A 25,511-nucleotide genomic window follows, 5' to 3' on the forward strand; every position below is an offset into this window, starting at 1 on the left:
CCTGCAAGTTGTAGGAGGTGACGAAAAGGGAAGTCTCAAATCTGAGACAGTAAAATATGGTCACGAGTCACAAGGGACTCAGACACAGGAAAGTCTGCACTGGCAAGGGCCAGTAGCATATACAAAAGTCAGACCCATCCTCTTGTTAGAGAGGATGCCCCACAAAACAAGACCGTAAATGCCAAACAGTAATAAATATCTGGTCATGAGCCCCGAATGGGGCTCGACACCAAGACTTACTGACTGACTGACTGACCATCAGTCGCAATGTGACGTGGACGTGGTAGTCAGCAAGTGACTACTAGTCTCAGCTCACTCACATAAAGCAGAAGGTGTGATGTAAGGAACCAGCCAGACTGTATGGTGCATACAATGAACATGAGAGCACCAAAGCAGTCACTGATAGGGCTAGTGTTTAGAATATTGTATTTAGGCATCCTGTTGCATTAATATGTCTCTCTTACACATATATTTCTGTCTTAAACACAACTTATTATCTAGCCCCCTTCTTCCTCACTACATGTTTTGGTAGCATACAGCCATCATCAGGTGTCTGTCTTGTCTTAATTGTTGCATGGTATGTAAAATTTGTATATCACTTATGCTTTCAGTTGTGTATTGCCTGAGGATGACCTAAAAAGAAAGACTGAAACATGTTGCAATAAGAACTGCACAAATAAACAAATGCTGATATGACAATATCTATCTTGTCTTATTGGATGTTACTGCTACCGTCATGCTGACTGCCCCATTTGAAAGTACGGTATGGGTGGTGTTCACTAATTGTTCCATTTTGGAGCTACATCAAGAGGGCCAGCAAGACTGGAAAGGGATGGAGCCACACTCATGAGACAAAAAAATATGGCCATGGGTGCCGCAGGGTTCAGAACGAAGAATGACTCTGTTGGAGAAGACCAGCAGCATTTTAACTGAAACCTTAAGGGGAGCCATCGAGGACAGCAGTATATATTTACATAATGCCTTTACATGTTTCAGTCTGTTGTGACCATCTTCCGAAGGCAGTAACAACATGTTGAGAAAACTATTATCATATAGATCATAGTACATAAGCTTAAAGTTTTGTATAAAGATTGCTAATAGAGTTAATAGGTATTTAAGTTAAAAACACTCACTTGGTGAGTGACTGGTGCACTGCTAACTCCATGAGACTTAATACTGCCAAAATGTGTGTTCTGTCATACTCCAGGAAAACAAATTTTCTTAAATTAACGAGTATCAGCTTTATCATGCTACCCTTACACGCACAAGCAGTATTAAGGACCTAGGTGTTTTCTTTGATTTGAAGTTATATTTTCACAGATGCTGATTATGTATTTTCTGAATGCATACAGCTTTTAGGCTTTATTCGATCCATAACCTATACATTTTCTTCCCCGGAGTGTCTGTATGTACTATACTATACTTTTAGTTAGGACGAAGTTGGAATATGCCTGTGTAGTTTGGAACTCCATCACTTCAACTGATGCCAATAAGCTTGAGTTCATTCTGCAGAAGTTTGCATCTGTCTGTTTTTATTGTTTTTTCCCTCATATCCCATATACTTATACTGATGCCTTAGAGAAATTAAGTCTACAATCTTTATGTAAATGGAGACATCACCTTGATGCAATTTTTTTTTGTTCAGGTCTAGCTTGGGCTTAAATTCTGCTCTTCCCTTTTGGAAAATGTTAGCCTTCATGTTCCTCCTGGTAATCTTGGGGGTTTCTCATTATTTGGTGTTTGTCCCTGTAATAAACACTGTCCTTCTGCTCGGTGCGTCTATGCTGCCAACACAGTTGGTAAAGATCTCGACATATTTACAGTCAGGGCCATTTTTCTCAATCACATTTATATTCAGTAACATAAAATTGTTAATAATATTGAACATACATAATGTTTTCTTTCATAAGGAACATCAAATACATTTAAACACTATGCAGCAGGAGGAAAAATCCAGCATGACGAAAAACATGTGTAATGGGACTACACATCCAATATTGGAAGCACAAAATGCAAGCACAGCAGTCTCCACAAATAGTTTCTAAAACACCTGATGATGACCAATGATGGTCGAAACATGTAATGTACAGTGTGATTTTATACAGGTTTAAAAGATTCACTGTGTATATGTAGTAACTTTTGAAGAAAGTTTTAAAGGAGTGTTCATGTCACACAGAATATCAGTGATATTTGTTAATTAATGAACAATGTGAAACAGGATGCTACAATATAACCTTATATTTCTACAGTTTCATATTTAATATCTCTGCTATAAGACCTAATAAAAATCTAAAATCATAATGACCTCACTTCAAATATAATATTAACATTTTCTCAGACAAAAAAAAAAAAGCATCCCACAAACTTAATGTAACAAAAACAATTATTCCTAAATCCAACCCAAATGCAAAAGGTTAGCTATCAATATTGGTACCAATAAAAAGAAAAAAAAAGAAAAAAGAAAGGGAAAAAAAAGAAAGAAAGAAAGGAAGAAAAAAAAGATTAAAATAAGACTTGATACCAATTTGATTACCTCAAATAGTAATTCAGATGACTTGCATTTGGTGGGTACACATTTTCAGTCTTGGCTGGGGTACTGGCTATTATGCCAATGATTCCTTAGCTCCTCCAGGTAATTCCTATTCCAGTACCATGAAACAGCCTATAACCTCTTCAACAGTCATCCCCTTATCTCATCCACTACCAAATACAACACAAAATGTTATAAGCTACATTTAACATGTGTTCTTAGAAATAAACTGACAAATCACAAATTCATCAGGATAAAAGTTAGATTTTAAAATGAATGGCCAGTTGCAACAACTGTTTTCAAATCTGTGTCATGAAAAGTATTGGACAGAAGTTAACTCGGCAAGATGTGCTGTGTACATAACAATATGAAATATGAAGAACTGAAAAACTAACAGTTTTAAAAAGAGGGTGAAATAACTTTTCTCACAGCAATTTTCTTCATGTAACACCACCAAACTGTAAACAACATTCATATACAACTTCACAAGTTTTCAATTTAAAACAATCAGTCAAACTGGCAACAAATATTTAAAGGAATGTATAACTCCTGATACTCTCAAATAATATAAAAAGAGAAAAAAGGGTGCATATTCAACAGTTCTGCACATTATTTCTATGGACTGCATCCTGTTGCATATATACAATGAACATATATATAATTTTTACCATCAATGCAATAATACTTTATTATTTATTTATTTATATAGCACACACTACATGTTCTGACCTCAAATGGGTCATCTTCAGGTGCTGCAAGTACCTATTATAAATATAAAATGCAACATAACACATCACTATTAATACACGTAACAAACAATTGTAGATTGGCTCCCAACAACATGAAAGAAGAGTGATCTATTCTCTAGAATGGTGAAATTACGATACTAGCATGATGAGCCAAGGAAGCTAATGGTAGAAGAAATTAGACGAAGTCTACGCGTGGGGTACTGCAGTAACAAACACAAAGCTACTCCCAGTTTATAACATTTCAAAAGATCATTTTTAAATATCAAATTGTGGCTTTAGGATCACCTAATTATTAAATTATTATTAAATTATTGTTATGTATATGACTGTGAGGAACACAGACTGAGGGTGTTTGAGGAGAATATTTGGACCGAAGAGGGATGAAGTGACAGGAGGATGGAGAAAAATGCATAATGAGGAGCTTCATAACTTGTAGTCTTCTCAGAGTATAATTAGAATGATCAAGTCAAGGAGGATGAGTTGGGCAGTTCATGTAGCACGAATGGGGGAGACGAGGAATGCGTATAGGATATTGGTGGGAAAGCCAGAAGGAAACAGACCACAGGGAAGACCAAGGCATAGGTGGGTGGACAATATTAGAATGGATCTTAGAGAGATAGGATGGGATGGTATGGATTGGATAGATCTGGCTCAGGATAGGGACCAGTGGAGGGCTCTTGTGAACATGGTGATGAACCTTTGGGTTCCATAAAATGCTGGGAAATTCTTGAGTAGCTGCAGAATTGGCGGTTCCTCAAGAAGGGCTCAGCTCCATGAGTAAGTAAGTAAGTATGTATATGACTGTACCACATGTATGATTTTTATGTTAACTATTATTCTTATTTCATTGTATTTTATTGATAATTTTAACCAAGGTCCGGTCTAAGTTTTGTCTAGATTGTGAATCGAACAGAACCTAATTTATATGAACCATTTAGACAAATGGGAATGTTGGCATTTCAGTTCAGTAATAGTATGTGAGAAACTTGCAGCACCTGAAGATGACCCATTTGAGGTAAAAACACATAGTGCATGCTATATAAATAAATAAATAATAAAGTATTGTTGTGTTGATGGTAAAAATTATACATAAGTTCTTGATATGATTATAAACATGTAATTCTAATTTAACGAACTACCAAGTTTAAGGTTTAATTTATAATATTTTGTGTATTTTCAACTTTCAGGATTTAGCCATATCACATACTAAGGCAATTCCACTGTTAAAATGTTCCAGTGAATATTACAGTCCCCGATATCAGAGTGAATGTGGCAACAATAATATGCACAGAAATTGGAACAGCTTCAACATGCAAAGTGGCTAATCCCCAACAGTCAGATTTATGCAGGATGAAAAATCCTAAGGACCTGAAACATTTGACTTAAAAACACCACCGATAACTACAACAAAGGTGGCATTATGTCACATTATTACAACTAATTCACTATATGGCATATGGTTTCCTTGAAGAGTCAGTAATTCTGTTGTTATAGAATTTAATGGTCTATCATGGTAAAAACAGTATCCTGCCATTAAATAGGAATCCGTCAGAGCCACTTCATTCCAATTCAAGTCCATTTAACACATTTCCACACGATACGTTTTAATACTATCTTCCTATTTACGCCTGTTTCCCGGTTTACATGTTTCTTAACACATCAATATAATTAAATGAAATAGTGAAACAATCTCAGGCATCTACGTTCCACTCATATTTATATCGTGCTCTTACACTGTTGTCTACTGAGAACGTTTCTAAATTCTGAAGAAACTTTGCAATAAAACGCAGAAGAAATCACACAAAAATGAGGACAAAATGACAGTATCAACAGTTTAAGGAATATGAGAACATGCTGCAACAACTTCATATTAAAAATACATAATGTTAAGACAAGGATGGCCCCACATAAATAAATAAGTAAAAATGTAATTAAAGTTACCGGCACATAAAACATTTAAAAAAATATGCATTAAATCAAACTTAAGATTCTTCTGAACCAACCAATATTTGGATTACAGAAGAAATACAGGCAGAAGCTTCTTCAATTAGGTTTACGGTATATACGTTATAAATTAAAACTTCTATTAAACTTCAAGACAAGCAAATCCATCAAGTATGTTCCTCCCACAGCAAGTATTGATCTTACGATATATGCACATTTTTAATTTGCTGTGCTTCATAACGGCTCTGTAACATCCAATACATAACTATGAGAGTTATGCCAGCATCACGTGAATTTACTACATTCTACTGCATTACACTTAGCAGAGGGTTAAAGATTCATATTAACAGTCACTGATACTGGCAGTGTAATGATCATAAATTATGCATAATTTGGAAGGAAGCATTTCTAACCTATATTAACAGAGTACTTTAACATAAGAAGAAACTGTGATGGTTTAAAACCATTTAATTAAAGTAAAATTAATTGCTACATCACAGCCTTTGTCAGATTCCAGAAAAAGAAATTATTTCTTAAAATATGACTGAAACCAAGGAAAATGAGTATAAACCATATATGCTATAAAACGGGCTGCTCAGTGTATAAAACAATCATTCTACTTCTGTGTGGTTATGCTTCAGCAGTGTATCAAAGAGCTCCAAACAGAATATTAGCATCTGTGACTTTTCGTTCGAAAATATTAAGTAGGTAACATTCATAGACAATCAATATAGAATTCATTCTAAGTGAATATTTTCATAAATATAACTGGAAACTGGATTCACATTTTAAAGTAACAAAAAAAATTGGTAAATCTGTACAACCATAATGCATAAGCTTTTAACAGATGACCAATTCCTCAGTGAACATGAATTCATTGGTAACAAAATTCATTCTTGGAAAAAAATATATTTAAAGATGTTGACTTAATACAATTTTTTCCTGTCTGTCAGACTTCTAAATGAATAGCTTACCTACCTCCTCAAATATTTGCAGCATACTATAAAACCAGTATGCATTACCACTTCACCTTCATGTCTCAACTACCTGAAATTCAGCACGAGATTCCCCATTCATTATGATAACAAAATAATTGTGAAAATTAAAATTTTCTGTACCTCTGCTAAAATTACAGAAACAAAAAGCACAGTTTAACATAATATTAATCTTGTGAGTTATGACACAATATACTCTGACAGGTTACAGAGGCCTACCAGACTACACACGCTTTTATCCCGAACGTGGAGGCAAGTCAGTTACTTTGCAACATTAGTACTCACCCAGACTACATGACATCATAATCCAGAACACCATAACATGAATCTTCACCACTGTGAAAATTTCCAATTTCATACAATTCTAGCTGCACACATCAATGTTTCTGGGGAAAATAGGGGATCACTTGATGAAGAGTTCACATTAGTAGTTTAAGTAGTGGTAAAAATATTAGAACACACTGTTATAACTATCTCCGACACATTCCATACAAGGGGCACAGTGCACTTTTTAATCTGATCAAGAGCCAGGTGCATTCCCGAGATGCACAGATCTTAATCATAATCATTAATAGGTTAATATTCATGAATACAACCTTCATGGAGATAAATGGGGAGGGTTAATCCATTAACAGTAATACCAAATGTAATCGCAACCAGCACTAATCATAACAGATCATATCCACCACAATTTCCTGTTCTCATTCACAAAAATAAAATGCATGAAACATGGAAACTGTAACTACAGAGCTCTGTCAACCCATGTCAGTCCATAATAATGTTCTTCTGATTCATAAATGATACTGCTGTTAAGAATGAAATACTACTACTCCACGGCCTGCAGTCCACAACCGAGCTGGGGTAGCCATTACCTATTCATGACATTACAAATAAACACAAGGCATAAAGTATAAAAAGATATCAAGTAACAGTTTGCTGCTTGGAAGGAGCTCAAACAATTTCATGGAAGTTTAGAATGCAACTGGAAATGGTGCTACTAAATGAACAAAACTCAGAAACACTAAATGATGTAACAGCAGCAGGAAGCCATGTGTGTGTTGTGGTACTGAAAGCTTAAATCTACCATAAAGTGCAAGGACATTATCATCTGGAATACTGAGGACAATCAGCTAGGTGCTGGTTCGAACAATTTAAATAGATGGGCAGTGTCTTGCACGAAAAGACACTTTCTATTGATACTGACAGAATTAACACAGTTCACAAGCCTTTTCAGTACAGCCCAGATAATTGCATCATGACAGAAGAGAAATGTGTTTCCTTGGACAACTGTGCCAAAAATTTTCCAAAGTTGCTTGCAAGCACTGGAATCGGGCAATAGGCCACATCAGAAAGAATTTCCTTTGGTCTTGCTCAGATGTATTAAAAATAATATTAGTGTCCTGGACAATGTATATTTCAGTGGTGTCAAACCTTTCATTTGCCTCATAAACAGATACAATTACACCACCTGTCCTTCTGAAAAATTACATGTGGTCCATGAATATGAATGTTCCATCCCCAAATGAAATGTCTGGTATGCCTTTTCCTGCCTTATTCTCTACAAGGTGCACTATAAACTGAGCATTTCCTTCAAACACAGCATACTGTTTCTTTGAGCTCTCTTGCTCTTTCTGCTTTATGTCAATTTGTGATGGGGTGAATTACTTATAGCTATCTTCCCACATATATTATGGGGGCATGTGGTAGTGTAGTTGGTTAAAGCACTACACTACAAGCCAGAAAGTCATGGGTTCGATTCCTGATGATGTCACTGGATTTCTCAATTTACCTAATCCTTCCAGCCATACTATGGACCTGGAGTTGACTCAGCCTCTAACAGATATGAGTACCAGGAATCTTCCTGGGGGTTAAAGAGCAGCCGACACATAAGGCTGACAACCTCACCACCACCTGTGAACCAATTATCTAGAAAATGTCGGAGCCTCGACATCTCACAACTCTATGGGCCTCCACGGACTGTTACGGGGATAGTTTTACCTTTTTACCATGTATATTAATAATGATTTATGCAAAGTAACCTCTCTGAGCAAACTGCAGAAGAATTTGGATTAACTTACTGCAGAACTCAACCTCACGAGACTCTCAGTGTTACAGAAAGATAGAGCGTTCAAGGTCTTGTACTGTGTTTAAGATGACGAATATTTATAAGCAGGCAAAAATTATCTTGGGAGCTATAACAAAATATTTCACCATTCTGATAAGTGCTATCAAGATTACCAGGTTCTCAAAAGGTATGTGACAACAGCTGATTGTACAAACACTGTATCTGTGACCTAAAGTTTCACTACACAACTGCAGAGTTAACAGAATGAACAATCTTTTATTTTGACTTATTTTGTACTCTAACTCCCTTTAAAGAAGGGTATAAATTACATGCACCACATGCATGTAAAATAAAAACCTTTGCATTCTTCCCACAGAGTACACTGTTGGGCTTCACATGATTCTCGAAACATAGTGATTGTTTCCTACATCCTTTAACCCGTTGCCGTGGTTCGTCGTGTATGTTTCGTCAGGGATTTAAATCGTCTGGGGGGGTTCGACGTGTATGTTTCGTCCAGCTGCACACGTATGTTATAACGCCCATAATAATTGATGGTTTTGCTGTAGATTGTTAGATTTTTCACTGGCCTGTTGTCAGGAGGACTGTATTTAATGACACACGCGTTTAAGAGCGCTAAGTCGTCGTTACATATGCCTGTCTTGCAGCAACGTTCCTGTGGNAGACTGAAATTGAGAGGCAGAAACTCAAATTTTAAATATTACTTATATGAATGCTGTGATTTAAAGGTTTAAATAATAATAATAAGAGGAAAGGGTTGATTAAACTGCAAAATATGGTTTGGGTCTCCCAGCGTGTAAATTTCAGGATGGTTTTCAATTATAACTGTTCATCCCTAATTCAGTTATAACCTAACCTATACTTAGCATACATTACTGCACTCTTACCATGAAAATATTACCAGTAATGTGCATTATATTATACAGTACGATCAATTTAGAACCTCCTGCAAGCTGTTGAGGTGCACCAGCAAAAAGAGTCTGTTTGCCCCATTCAGCAGGGCTATAAAAATTTGGACCACCAACAGAATTAACAAGCTAATAGCCAGGCAATTACAAACAAATTACAAACGAAACTCACCCAGACTACCACAGAGGCTAGAAACGCTGTTATGTGTGCATCACTGGTGGGACCTTTGTGAAGAGTTTACAGTCACACACTGAAGCTATCATTTGAATATAACTTAAATTCAAAATCTGAAACCCCAGTTTCCTATGCAAGGTACCTGAGAGATTTTCCAGAATGATCAAATGTACCACTGACTTCATTCAGTTTTTCTCTCTCTCTCTCTTTTTTTTTGGTCCAGCAATGGATTCATCACAAAGCTCAAACATTCTCCTGACAACAATAAGAGAGAGCATTACCTGCATCTGCTATGATCTGGTTAGTTTTATTTGCCTATGGACTCATTAATTCTGCTAGAAGTCCAGGATTCCATGACCCCTACAGGCAGGAGCACCAGGTTCTTTCACAAACAGTTGCACAATTCTATGATCACATGGTAGAAGTAAGCTACTGTCTACTGATTCACATAATTTTGTATGGCAATGTAATTAAACTGATCTGTAAATTATGACTGCACACACATAGAAGAACATTTTTAAGTAAGATATTTGAAGGAATTTCTGTATTCACCCAGTAACAAATACAGTTAACATACTGCAAGCTGACTGCAGTCATATTGCACCTCATGATATGGTTGACTGACGACACACTAACTTCCACTTCTCTGGTGATCTATAACAATTCCTATCACTGCAAGTGTAATTATATCAGCGTGACATCACATGCAACACAAATGGAATTACACATCAACCAGATATTCAAACAGTTGTTCAGCTCTCACACAATAACACAGCTGCCCAAGTATAACTAAACAAACAAAAGCAGCATATAAATGCACACACTCTATCACAAAGAATATCAAACTTTTGTAGTTTCTGTGTTGCTTCCACTCTCATTTTGTTTGCTGTAAAAAGAAAGCACATTATCAAAAACCACCGAAGCTGATGTCCATTCGATCCTGCTTTATTCGATCGAGCATATGATTTGGAAGATAGCTGGGCTGTGGATAGGTGCTGTTTGAGTAAGGAGACGTGTAAGGGTAATTGGGACTAGGCATATGAAGACTATGTGCTGGTGTGTAAGGAAAACCACCTCCAGGTGTGCTGCTGTAAGACGAGGCCCCATGAGAGTACTGGCCATATGGGTAAGGGAGGGAATTCATACTTCCCATTGGATTCGTCAGGCTGACAGGAGAAGTGAGGGATCCCATAGAACTTCCCATACCACATGCCCGTTCCATGATCCCGCCACTCATGCCACTCCCAAACATCGCATTCGTTCCCGCCATCATATGACTACCCATGGGATGGGAAGCGCCCATCAGATTTGAGTAAGAGTTCACATTGGAGTTCATAGAAGCGTAATTGGAAGCTAGACTACTGACTGAGAAAGAGCTCGACACCTGACCTCCAACATCATGGTTTATAGATGCACTGCTGTTTGCCAGTGAGGTGACAGAGAAGTTCATACTAGCACTGCTGTGATGTAAACTGTAACTGTTGGAGGTGCTGACCGAGTAATTTGTACTTGAACTGGTGAAATGTGGACTGTAGCTATTTGGATTGCTACTGCTTGAGCCATTGTACTGAGAACCACTCGGATAACCTGACAGATATGAATCATCATTAAACTGGCCATGATGTGCGGGGCCAGAGTCAAAATGTTCCTCACCATTGCTGTTACTTCCTGTTCCATGATGCTGAGTCTCTCCATCTGCAATACTAGGTATCTGATCCACTAAAGATTCCAATCCCGACAAGCTTTTGGAGGAAACATCTTGATTTATATTACGCTTGGTATTGTATTCTGGAGTGGAGCCTTGGGAATAGCCTATGACAGAATGGTTTTCTGATTCCTGACGGAAATTACCATAATTCTGGTAAGTCATACTGGAGGCATCATTAGATGGCGCAGGACTCGAAAATCGGCATTCATTTGGATTTTGTGGGTTGTCCGTGCTGATCTCTTCCTTCCCAGCTCTTGAGGGATTCTGAGGACCGTCATTCGTTTCTTCTGGCATGCTCGTAGGGGGCTCAAAATCTGGAGGTCCAATGCTTGGAGAAGTGGGTGATGGAGAACCAAGGTTGTGTTCTGAAGATATGGCTGCACTGATCTCGGAAGACAGATCAGAATGAGTGAACGGCTGTGACGGTTGCGGTGAATGGTTATAGTGGTGAGACTGGATGGGAGACTGATGATAATTGGTTGCATCAGAAGGAGAATGAGACTGATTCTGAGGATATGACTGTGGCAATGATTGACTATTATAAGAAGATGATATAGTTTGTTGGCCAAAACTAATAGGTGACTGAATTGGTGGTGAGAAACAATTTGGTATAGATGAAGTGGACTTCGTTTGGTCCGCAAGACCATTAGAATTAACCATCAAATCATCTGTCTTTATTTTCTTGGGCCGACCTCTTTTCTTCTTTGGTGTACCACAAACATCGTGTTCTTTTCTTAACATTTCATTGCCCGACTTCTTTACTTCTATGCAATCTGATTTTATCTTCTTTGGTCTTCCTCTTTTCTTCTTGGCTGGAGGTTGTTCATCCTTCTTCACTACTGCATTACTCAAGTCTGTGAGTTCACCATTTGATGGAAGACGACCATAACCATAAAATGCATGCTCTTCCTTCGGTTCCTCTTTCAGTTCTGGCTCAAAGTAATTCTTTAGTTTTGAATCTGTGAACACTACCTCCGTTTCATCAAGATCTGCAATAATTCCATTAAGGTAATCCCGAAACTTTTTTAAAGCTGCGTAAAATGGAACCTTGTCAGCTGCCCTTGGTAGCTGCGCACATCGGGCACTTGATGACGGCATCACCCACATATACTGCAATTGAAAGAAGTCATCTGAGTAGTGTCATCTTTTGTATGAAGTAACTTGAAGATAATTCTAAAACCGCACATAAATTTTGCATTCCATAAACATTACTCAATACTGTTTCAGGTAAAGGACAAAGCTGACTTAACAAGGGTTCATTTCAGCAAAATACTTTCCTTAGAAAACTTATACAATTAGCATTCATGTATTCCTAGTACAAGAGAACATAAACTTACTGTATTTGTGCCATCTACAAATTCAGGTTGCCTTCCGAAACTGAAGTCTTTCTTTCCCGAAAACACTTCAAAGATGAGTTTCCCATTAAACACCGCTATTTTTGGTTTATATTTCTGTAACTTCTCCAACAAGATTTGACTTCCTGTAAATTTCAATACACAGAAAGATATAAGGGAGAAGCGCTTTCAATATACATAATTAATCAGCTACTGAAATAAAATATGCATACCTTCTTTAATTTCTTTGCGTGTTAAATCAGCACTGCCCTTTGTGGCTCTTGCTACCATGTTTGTGAAACCTATACCAACTTGCAGTAGCTTGTAATCATCATCAGCTGTCATCGGCTCTGGAGTCAGACCCGATAAGTATAGACACTTCCCTATGGTAAACATTGAAAAGTAAAATTAATGTTCAATGAACCTTCATCTTTCACACAAATACTGCAAAGACAATTACTGACACCAACAAAAATGTATAAAAGTGATCCGCTGACTTTCAAGGTACTGCCTTTAACACTTAGTTTTATAAAATCACACAGATGGAAAAATACTGAACAAAAATTACTTGCGTCTTTTCAGGGAATGCCAATAAGAAAATCTGTGAAATCACTTACAGGAACATCCATGCTAGCTCACATCCCATTCCAACTTTCTTTTAAAAAAGTATTCAGTGATTTTAATAGAATCTATGACAAACACCTCACCTGGTGCAAACTGACAGGGCAAAAGAAGTTGTCACAGGTAAATGATAACTTCTACAAGAGTTACTATCTTTACAATCCCCAGTATTCATATTGCAGCCATGATATTTCACAGTTTAGCTTAATAGTCCACTTATTTTAATCCAAGGCCCAGAAGGTTAGTTACAAAAGAAAGTTATGCTTAAGATTTTCTTCATGCAAAAATGAATATCTGCCGACATAAAAAGGTTGCTAAATAGCCACATGAACATTAAAGCTTAAAAAAATATGTTTATGCTTGATGTGTACAACCATGGCAAGTAACTAATGGTTCTCATGGAGCAGACTTTCATGCCTAGAGTCACAGCATTTCCAATCTGAGTTACTGTCCTGGCAAGTTAGGTACAGACAACCCAATCCTTTTGTAACCACAGTGTTAACTTCTGTTGCTTAACACTTCTTACAGACTTGGGAACAATAAGCTCCATGTAACTAGTAGTTACTATAGGATTCTGACGATGGTGTATAACACACAGAGATATTGGGTTTTCAGACTTTATCCGTCGTCCTGGTTTTTAAGATAACTAAGAAAAACACGACGTTTCAGAAACTGGATTTGTTTCCGTCCTCAGGTGAGGGAAAACACCAATTCTGTTGGGTCCCTTAGAAGGAGCTAGCCTCAATCATTGGACAACCTTTGTGTTTTGTGACATCGGTTGTCCAGTGATTGAGGCTAGCTCTTTCTAAGGGACCCAACAGAATAGGTGTTTTCCCTCATCTGAGGACGGAAACAGATCCAGTTTCTGAAACGTCGTGTTCTTCTTAGTTATCTTAAAAACCAGGACGATGGATAAAGTTCGAAAACCCAATATCTCTCCATGTAACTAGCCCCATGCAGCAGAGCCCTTCTTGAAAACCCAACACACACCCAGCTGACTGAGAAATTCCACGCCCTTTCCAGAGCTCCCAGATCCACTACCATGTTCACCACCAGTGGCCCTTTCCTGGGCCATATGAATCTAGTCCACATCCTCAAATCTCATTTCTTTGAGATCTGTTTTAACATTATCCTCCAATTTATGCCTACATTTCTCACCCAAATGGCCTCTCCTCTTCAAAATTTCCATAAAAATTACTTAAACATTTCTCATTTCCTGCATGCATGCTACATCACACTTGGCATTCATTTCATAACCCTAATACTGGTGAAGAACACAAATTATGCACTTCTCTCCAGCCTCCTATTATTTTCTCTCTTTCAAGTTCAAATACTCTCCTCAGCACTCTGCACTCTAAAACGGTATTCTGTTTTTAAGCTGAGAACCCAAGTCTGACAATCATATAAAATAACAGGTAGAGATCCCATGCAAATCTGAAGAGTACTGCACTAGCAGTATGTCACTTTACATAAAAGAGAACATGTGAGATCTTAGGTTCTCACAGCAGTGACTATAAATATTACTGTCTACTGTAGATGCCATGTGGTTTGGTACACATCTACCAAACTATCATCTCACATCCCAGAAATCAATTTCCAAACACAAACATGTCCGCACATCAAAAAACTCTTAAGAGCACACAGATGTACAACTACAGATTTTATATATTAAATTATAAACACTTAAAAAGAAAGCTGGACTACATTATATATGTCTTTAATTGCAAACTTGGGGCTACGGGCTTTTCAAAGGCACTGTATCTACACTCTCTCCCATTTTCCATTCAGATTTCATTTCTTCAAAACAATCTCCATTCAGTTATAAGGTCCCTAATTTATGAAATCTGCAGCCATGTAAAAAAACACTGTAATAGGGTAATTTTCTTTCAACGTCACCTGACTACATTTGTGTTTTGTGACAAATATTATTAGCAGGTTCTGAAACAATGGCAGCACATGAGAGAAACTGGTGTCAAATGTGAAATTTGCCTTTTCCTAGGGTATGTAATAAAGTAACAAACTTCCATTTCGTCTCTCGTCTAATTATATGCTCACTGCATCCTATACAGATATCCTTCAAGTACAAACTGTGAAGCTCCTCATTATAAAATTTTTTCCAGACTTCAGTCATTTCCTCTCTCTCGGGTCCAAATGCCATAATATGTTCTCAGACACTGTCAATCTATGTTTTTCCTCTAGTGTGAGAGACCAAATTTCACACCCATACAAAACATGTAATATTACAGTTCTATATTTTAATCTTCATATTTTTAAACAGCAGACAGCAAGGCAAAATACTGTGAAATGAATGGTAGCAAGCACTGCTCTTAATATCTTTATGAATGCGATTTTTACTTCTATCATTCTTGCCACAGTTTAGAAGGCTCTATTAGCTAGCATTATACTCTGAGTCTGCCATGCATTCAGGTGACAGGATATGTTTATATGACCAATTTTCTCTGTGTTTACTTGTACATTAACCTAAGTTCAGAAATTAAAGAATCGCAACATATTAGATCACAGCTGCATACTTTGTCACTTTTTCTTTGCAACTGATACTCATACTGGAAAACTTGTCAAAATCTGCCAGTACAGCAGATATTTTGACCCTGGGGCTAAAATGAACTGTGACAGTACAAGCAAAAGCTTCTTTCTTTTAAAAAAATCCCTGTTCATATTTGTATTATGCCATCAACATGCACTATAATCTTTCTCTTGCTAATTTTATAGGGTGATTATGGTGAGAAAATCAAAGTATAATACAAGAATAATATCATTTCATGTTAGCCTTTACACAAAGCCAATTAACAACAACTGGGTATCTCAACAAATCATACTTCCAGAGGCCTACATTAATGAAACTCAAGTCATTCACATGTTACTACTATCCTATGATTTTACAGATGTCTTGCTGCCAAGTTCAACATGACATCATTATAACACTGTGGCTTTAAAGTAAGTTTAAAACACTGTATTGAACTAAGCAAGACATTTTCACTATATGTAGCACAGAAAATGAATGTATGGTCAACACTGCATTGTTATAAAATATACCCTTTATTTAGTAGCTGTGAATGCTATTAAGTATTAAAAAAACATAATAATATTTGTTGTTTTGAACACCTATGGAGTCAAATTACTATCCAATAAATGATATTATTTTTGTTGGCACTACTGATGAATGAAGATCATGCACTACTAAGTTCTTGGGAATGACTTATGTATCAGATCTCTACCACTTCTTTTGCTGATGCAGACAGTCAATTATTCTCATTAACATACGTAATGCATCACATTAATAAACAGCTGCAGTTAATAAAAATGTAAAATTGCATAGTTATCTCACAAATTTCTAAAACACTGTCACAAATTATGAAACAGAACACTGAGGTGATGTAATAATATACTGTTAATGCAAAGATGAGTTTTTCAGTGCATAGAAAATTTAATCAACATCAGTTTTCACATGAAAGTCATCAAATTATGGACAAAACTACAAACAGTACTTTCTGATGTACTCAACAAAAACAAGTCAATGTAGGTGATGAAGTCTTTAAAATAATATTTCACTTCTGAAAAGAAAACCAAAAATTGATTTGATCAGTTCTAAACACATAATCATATACAGGGATATAACATCCAGTAGTTGGTAATGTGACTGTAACCAGGCCCTCTGATGAAATAATTCATGGGCTTACTCTGTCACTACATTCTTACTGCCCGGAAAATCAATTATCAAGAACTTCAAAAGCATTACATTTATAACAAATTGCAGTTATAATGGTAGTGGGGAGAGGGAAAGAGAAGTATACAACCAATTCCTACATTCCTGACGAGAGGGGAAATACTACTAGTAGCTACAGCACAAACAGCATTTTTTGGTGCCTTATTTGAAATGTATTCAAATATCAGAATCTTGACCAGCATAACATTCACTTTGACTCCTTCCTGGGGAAATTTCCATATTTGTATATAAATCATCAAAATTTATCAGAATACTTTTTTTTTTGACAGGAAATTAATTTTGTTGCCATTTTAACAAAAATCTTCACACTCAAAGCCTAGTATATTATGTTTCTGTTCCATGAAAAGATGAAAAAAGTAAAGCTGTCCTGCTGCTTAATCAATTACACTATATCAGAGACATATAAGGGAGTGGAAGTATAGCTCCATTATTCTTGACTTGGCATTTGATGGAGGCGAGTGGCCAGCTTCAAGCCACGGCCGCTTTACCCCAGGGGAAAGAGCCCCCAATATCCATTGGACAGGCTGCTGGGTGGGCCCCAGAGCTGGTCTGGATGTTGTGGAGAAAAGAAAAATCTTACACCTGCTGGCATTCGAACCCCAACCATCCAGCCCATAGCTCCACCAACTGAGCTATTAAATTTAGGATTTTCTAGTATGACATGTTACACATAAAAAATATTAGAGCTTAGAAAAACACACCTACATTTGACAAAATTATCATTACGAAGATAGGACAACCTTCCACACAGAAGCATAAACATAAAAAAACATTTAAGAATTTTAGGGCATAATCACATGAAAACAATTCTGCATTATATGAAAACAATTTTCCATCAAAATAGCACGCACGCACGACCCCATAATTTTCTAATCATTATGCACCAGTACACATACCAGGAAACAACTGATGTATACTAGCAAACTTGCCAAAAACTCCACATCTACTAGTGAAAAGTATGTTTTTATTTTGAGGCTACCAATTTGAGAGTATCAACAAACATGCTTCTAAAGAACCATCTATGTTCATATATACAAAGACAGTTATGATGTTCAGGGAATAAAATATTTCAAGAATGCTCAAGAAGTTCTTGTTTAAAAAAGAAATCACTGATTTTCAGTGAGAGTTCTATTTTGTTAAATGCATATAAAGCAATGTCTTAAAAGAGAGTTGCATAAGCCTGCTTACATATACACTTTCTACATTGTGTAATGTATTGCCAAAAAGCAGTGCACTCTGGAAGCAGCCTGCATTTCAGTAAATCGTAAACAGAACCACACTGTAAAAGGAACTATCATAGCATACCACAAGGTAGTTCCACATGCAACCTCTCTCACTTCTATCACCATTTTATGTTTTCACAGTGATGTAAATTTAAAGCACAGAAAACAAATTTAGTGAATCTATTTTACTGTGCTTCCTTTTTGGCCATTCTATATGTAACTAAACAAAAATTGCTTTCGTTGACTGAAATAAATGTTTTCAATATCATAAATGACATCAGAATGCAATGGTGATTCCAGAAAGGAGGTAATTTGACTGCAGAAGTCTTGAGAAGCTGACAGCTTCTCAGACAATCAAGAAATTCCTCACCTTTTATGAAACCTGAAGGTTCATTACAGGTTCACAAGTGACAATCACCAGACCCTATCCTGAGCCAGATGAATCCAGTCCACAGCAGCATCATTCAGATCCCTCATCATATTAACCTTCCACTTATGCCTTTCAAGAGGTTCAGCTTTCCAACAAAAATGTGCAAACATTTTTCATCTTTCTTATGCATGCTGTGTGTCCTGCCCAACTAATATTCCTTGATATGCTCATCCTAATAAGAGTTAGTGAACATACAAAATACAGACCTCCTAATTGTACAATATTCATTACCATGTTCCTTCCACATTCTATGGTGCACTCTACCTGAAATCTCCTAACCATGGCTTCTGTCCACACTCCCAAGCTCTGAAGCTGAAATCTAATGAAAACTCCATGTGGCACATAATTGAGTACATCCTCTACTTCCTCAAAAAAGAGTTATGCACTCTGTATTATCCCTTTAATTCTAAGTTGGACCATCACAACAATGACCTCCTGGTATTACAGGTATATACAAAAATCAATCACTAAGAAACTTTCCTCTTTTAACTGCCAATGTAATTCCCATGATCTTTCATAACAAGCTTGTTTTTTATGGTGAGGAGCTGTTAGCCCCATACCCAACCCCAACCCTTTGTCAGCTGTTCGCGACTGCTTATGCAATATATTCACAGCCACCCTCCATACCTGGAGGGCATCTCCTCCACCCGCAACCTGAGTACACCCCATGCCGTGGTGACAAGGGACCCACCTAACATGGAGAAAACTGCATAATGGGGAGCTTCATAACTTGTACACTTCTCCAAATATAATTAGAATTATCCAGTCAAGGAGGATGAGATGGGCAGGGCATGTAGCATGAATGAAGAGGAGGAGGAATGCGTATAAGATATTGGTGGGAAAGCGGGAAGGAAAGAGACGACTGGGAAGACAAAGACGTAGGTGGGTGGACAATATTAAAATGGATCTTAAGAGAGATAGGATGGGATGGTATAGAGTGGATTGATCTGGCTCAGGATAGGGACAGGTGGAGGGCTCTTGTGAACATGGTAATGAACCTTTGGGTTCCATAAAATGGTGGGAAGTTCTTAAGTGGCTGCAAAATTGGCAGCTTTTCAAGAAGGGCTCAGCTCCATGAGTGAGTGAGTGTGATTCCCATAAATAAGAAAAATCCTGTTCCTAAGTGATGATTAGCATTCCCTATTCCATACAAAATATCCAAGTCTGCTGGTGTAGTCCCACTAAATGTAAATTATACTAGAAAGGAGATATCCTCCTTCTATTTCAATAAGCTTTGTTGTGGCACCAACAGAAGAAACAACACAAAAATAATATTCTGAGCTCTGTAACCAAATGAGAAGAGGACAGACTACAATGGAAACAGTCCCAACAAAACAGAAGCTTGAAAATATGTCCACAACATATCTTACCCTGACAGCTGTCAAAATTGTACCTTCATACAGTGGAACCCCTATTTAATGTCCCCCCATTTCAGATTTTCATTCATCTAATGTTCAACTTCACTAATCCAAAATCAATAATATCAGTGTCAATCTAAATTAGGTTAGTTTTCAGTACAGTATTTAAATTCACCGCTCTCCAAGGAAACATTAAATGAGGGTTTCCGTGTTCTCTTTCTGTTAGAGTTTATAAAAACTTTGGCTTTAAATCTTTGCCCCACCAACTTAATTTGACCTTTGCCCATCTTCAGCGCCATAATGACACAGAAAACTATGAACTGTCGAACATTAGCAAACCCTTAGCACACTGATATATGGTTGTATCACTACTAAAGCTAATATACAAAAAAGCTATGATGTACTAAAGATCCACAAGCACACATTTCACACATAAATCATATTTACACATTTACAGAAAAAAAAAAGAGTGCACTAGTATCTTAGTTTTTCATGCTCTATTACTGAAAACTTTACAGTAAAATAACATTTAAGAAAATTTACTCACTATAATCAGCTGCACCTTCAGGCTCTTAATTCCAAAATGTTACAAAATTAAAACTGAGGTACAATGTTAAAATATTAACAAACTTGAAAATAAATATAGTAAAAACTATCAAAATTCTTACAGAAGTGGTTGCCAGGTCCAGCATAGTGGTGGCCTTTATAGGCCGCAAACAGCCCAGGGTTGATTCCGATCTGTACCAAGGGAAAATGTTTAGTATCACTGTAATAAAAATGGATGACAACACTACACTCAGCTTACAAAGTAACGCTGTTCTCTGACCCTGGGAATAGTGCATTGCCTACCACATTAATTCAAACCAGATTTAACAGTTTTCACAATCTGCAAACATATCAAAGATGAGTCACCATGTTTCTCCAAAATGACAGTAAACTTCTTCTGGACCACAACAAATTACATCCAAGAAGACAGTTCTCCTCTTAAGTAAAGGTTCATATTATGCTATTGTTATTCGTATTTTGTTACGAGTAATTCTGAAGTGGCTATATCATAAGGAAAATAACACGATTTATACACTGAAATGTGAATTATGCACCCGGATTGCTCAATATACAGAAGCCTACAGAAATTTATTCGGGATAAGCCATTCCATTACGGATTCAAACTTTGGCCCACTGTGTCCTGAACAGTTAACTTTTGAATTTTCCTTACACTGTGCAAGGAATACATCAATTGAGGATGGTGAGACTCACCATCTTCCTTTGCAGTCCTGAGCTGTTCTGCATATGCTAAAATGTTTAGTAAACTGTGGAAATGAAACTGTATAATATTTTGACAATTTTTTTCCAGCAACAAGCACCTCCATGATCATATCTCTTGTGACTGGTTTGATGTAAAACATGCAACATCAGTCCATAATAAGAAAATGACTGAAAGGGTAGCTATTAATGCTTGGGTTATGTCTTGAATGATTCATGAAGACAGTTCCATGGACTTGCAAAGATTTTATAAATGTACAATGGTTCATTGTTTTAAAATGTTACCACCTGAAAAGAAATGAGATGCCCTACTTCTTGCTCTCCCATGGTAACACAATGTAATGCAGACATTTCTTGTGAAGATATTTTTAAGTACAGTCTGACTAACATTAATGTACTCAACAGATAAGGATCCTTCTTGAGAAGCCAACAGTCACTCGGCTGATCAAGAAATTCCCCACCTTTTACAGAACCTGAGAATTCATCACCACTCTCAAAAATGCCTTCCCCTGGCCCTGATCCTGAAGCAGAATAATCCAGTCCAGTCTTCTGCCCTATTTAAGATCCATTCTAATATCATCCCCCAAAGTACGCCTCAATATTCCACTGGATCTTCTTACTTCAGGTTTTCTATCTAAAATTCTGTAGGTATTTCTCATCTCTTTAATACGTAATACATGCCCCTCCCATTCCCCCATCCTTGATTTGATCTTAACATTATTTTGTGAAGAGAGTAACTGATACAGAAAGATTATCCTGCATAGAAATGGTGGGTAACAACAAACATTTCAGTTTCCTTTCTTTCTTTTTCATACAGGTTTTACAGTTCAGATGATAAAACTATTGCTAAAACATTTACAAACATCTTACTACATTCTGAACTCAACAATTTCCATATACTACTTCTACAAAATATGCAGGTGGGAGTAAATACAGCTGTGCACTTCCATTTCTTCCCTTTGACTCAGTATTCAGACAAATTATTTTGCAGTTCTGAGTACCCAGTAGCAAAGAATGGAAGTTCTCATATATTCATAAAACACACACTTTTGTTCATTAGCACATTTCCTCTCTGACTTATGCTTAGCGTAACAAACCATACAGCTACAAAATATGAAACACTCATTCTGAGGTATCATGTGCCAGATGTTTTGAAACTGCAATCCTTTTCCTAAACTGTACCTTGCTAAATTAAATATTCTTGTCCTTTATAATTTCATTTTGATGCACAGAACACAATAAACTAAACCTGATGCCTCCATTTTTTACCAACTCTATTGAATCCCTTTAATATTTCAATGTTCTCTCTACAGAGTAGCTGCTAATGTAAAGATCTGTTTTTACTTTTTCTTTTTCAACCCCCACCACATAATAGAAGGAAACCAACAATATTTATATTACAGTAAGCACTCCATTATCCAGTATATATGGGGAATGAGTTTTGCTGGGTAAATGAGAAAAACACAAAAACAAAGTAGAAAATCTAGAACAACATATTTTGATTTTAACTACTGCACAGAAATTTTCCTAGGTGACACAGTGAGTTGAAGGGTGAAAAATTTTGGACCAATATACTGCAACACAATCAAAGATTCAACTAGCCCCTACTATGATGGCACCTGCATGAAGGACGATTGTGGGTATTGCTGCTACTGGTGGCTGGTAGAAATACTGCATGGCAGATAAACACATGCATGTCACAAGATATGAGTTTACTGTATATTAAATTGGATATATACATTATACATCTGATACTATAACTACCCAGTAATGTACCTGCACAGTTTTTCTATGAAAATAAGTGAACAAAATCAAACCTGTAACCATATGAGTGACATCTGGGAGCAGATATCACCAAAAAATCACCTTTTTATCAGAAAACGAGTTGGCCATTAACTGATTCAAATACCATACAAAATATAAAATTTTCTCCAATATTAATTCCATATACATGCAATATAATTACAAATCTCAGTGCGGATTCTGAGATAACAGATCAGAAGTTCACATATTCTGTATTCATCAGATAATGGGGAAAGAATGAAAGTACAATGAAAAATACATCAGCTATTTATAGTCTTCAAGAATTCCTATAATTGAATCAGGACAGAAGCCCTGCATAGCATTCTCACTGATCCATGAAACTGATTAAGATAATTCAAATGTCTTTAAACGAATCCTACAGTAAAGCCTCCACAAGAAAACATCTGCATGGTGTACCTTCTACAGAACATGGTCTGAAACAAGGACACTAGGGACTGGAGTCCAATAGGAAACACTGGCTTCTTCCTTATACGGATGATGTTAACTGAGCTAAAATAAAAGCACCATAAAGAACAAATACAGAAGCTCTAACACAAGCCAGTAACAAGGTTAATCTATAGGCAAACACAGAGGAAAATGTGTTCTTATTTCATCATGAAATTTCATATTTTTGGAAACTATAGTATAAAAGCAAGTAAGTTGAATGAAGCACTAATGGTCGTGACTCATATTTTGGAGGCGCCTGGTTCAAATACTGGCCAGGATGCCGACTATACTGAGGTCCATAGTTTTCCTCAGTCCCTCCATGCAAATACTAGAATAGTACACTGATTAGGTGATCATAACTTTTATCCAATCCCATCCAATTTATTATTCAGTGTCTTCCAACCATTCGATGTTATACAGCCAGAGTTACTGACAGAATCATTTAATATACTAAAAATAAAATAAATAAGGGAATACCAAATTAAAATTACATTCACAAGAAAATCAACAGCACATTAAAGCTGAGGAATGCTTGCTACCATTCATGTCACAATATTCTGTCCTCCAACGAAAACTGTAAAGAGAAAATTATACACAACCATAATCTTACTTCTTATTTTGTATGGGCATGAAACTTTTCCCTTACTGTACCTAAGTGGGATAAAGTAACTAAAGACTTAAGAAAACTGCATATCAAGGAGCTTTATAATTTGCATTCTTCACCAGAGAAGTGAAGGATGAATTGGATGGTGCATGCAGCATGCAGGGAAAGATGAAAAATGCATACAAATTTTTAGTTTGAAAACATGAAGGAAAAATAATCATTTGGAAGACTTAGGCATGGGCGGAAGATTAATAAACCAAACAGAAAAAAAATTACAGTATCAGGACAAGAATTGGACTAATATGGCTAAGGACAGGGACCAGTGGCAGGCTCCTGTGAACACTGCAATGCGCCTTTGGGTTTCGAAGAAGCTGGGCAGTTTCTTGACTAGATGAGCAACTATTACCTTCTCAAGTGGGACTATGTTCCGCTGAGTCAGTTAGTTAGTTAGTTAAGGCAAAACACTGGTCTGCTTTTACCGGTTCTCACGGTCTCTTCGCTTGCGGATTTCTTATATTCTTTCCTTCTACCCTGAAGATGGAGGCGATACGTTCCTCCGAAACGTCGGTTAACACCACATATACACGGTGCCAAATCCCAGAAGACTGCTTTCTTCGTAGTCACCGCCGTGAAAGCCTCAAATCTTACATCATGAAATTAATTCATAAAATTACTTTCTCTGCGCAGACATGTTTCCCAGTGCGAGACCATCGAGAATTAAGAATCATCTTCCATTCAGGCAAATATGGTAGTACACTTTAGTGAACTGTGGAAAAGGTGGTACTTTTACAGTGAAGAAAAGTAGCCTATTAGAGAAAATTCTTGTTCTCATTTTAACTCTCAAAATGAAAATAGGAAGCATCCACAGTTTACCATTTGTACACGCAAGCACACCGATGAGAATATTTTACTAAAGTATTTTAAACTTTACTGAGAAAAGCATTGTACTTACAATGACTATGTCTAAATTCAGAGCTAAATGGTCTGGCAGAGTTCGTTTGGAAACTTCTTCTTCTGGCATTCCATTGAAGCGATCATGTTTCTTCCTCTCTTTAAATATTGGAATAAATTTATCGTCTTTCATCTTTTTCTTAGTAAAAATATCCCCGTTCAACAGATTTTCAGTATCCTCCAACCTGTTAACATAAAATACAAAACAAGGTTTACCAGTGCTGATAATTCGAATAGCACTAACATTGAAAAAAAAAACCTTTTACTTAGGACTCAAAGTAATGCTACAAGACAAAAAAAAAAGGCACTAACATTTACCATAATTTAAAACAAATTCCCAGACTATAGTTGTATAGAACCTCCATGCAAACAATCCAATACATGCTGCATTCTGATATTCCCTAAGCATTTTCTTCATGCGAACAAATTCCTTAATATTTCTGCAGTTCACAAAACTGTCTTAATACAAGACAAACTGCTGCAAAAGAAAGGCATTCATTCACATAAGAACCAACAGAAAAATTCCATACAGTCAGAAATTAGAACACGAAACAAAAATTCAATGAAATTCCATACAGTCAGAAATTAGAACATGAAACAAAAATTCAATTAACATATTAACACATTTAATGTCAAAAAT

General features: G+C 36.7%; 1 protein-coding gene across 2 annotated transcripts in view; it reads right to left on the reverse strand.

The window, feature by feature from the left end:
- Nucleotides 1–25,511, reverse strand: part of LOC111871104 — a 49,806-nt gene that overhangs the window by 14,701 nt on the left and 9,594 nt on the right. Inside the window, exons 3-7 of one of the 2 annotated variants that reach the window (XR_004513737.1) lie at nucleotides 24,873–25,056; nucleotides 20,472–20,541; nucleotides 12,660–12,809; nucleotides 12,430–12,572; nucleotides 11,038–12,202 (exon numbers count right to left, since the gene is read on the reverse strand). Coding sequence is in view for 1 of the 2 variants with exons in the window: in XM_023863909.2 (XP_023719677.1) it covers nucleotides 10,292–12,202; nucleotides 12,430–12,572; nucleotides 12,660–12,809; nucleotides 20,472–20,541; nucleotides 24,873–25,056 (2,458 nt within the window). In the remaining variant the exon portion in view is untranslated. Of the gene's footprint in view, nucleotides 1–8,969; nucleotides 12,203–12,429; nucleotides 12,573–12,659; nucleotides 12,810–20,471; nucleotides 20,542–24,872; nucleotides 25,057–25,511 lie in introns of those variants that run through there. The other variant, XM_023863909.2, reaches the window with a different exon arrangement.

The sequence above is a fragment of the Cryptotermes secundus genome, unplaced genomic scaffold (assembly GCF_002891405.2).
Source record: "Cryptotermes secundus unplaced genomic scaffold, Csec_1.0 scaffold250, whole genome shotgun sequence".
Classification (NCBI taxonomy): domain Eukaryota; kingdom Metazoa; phylum Arthropoda; class Insecta; order Blattodea; family Kalotermitidae; genus Cryptotermes; species Cryptotermes secundus.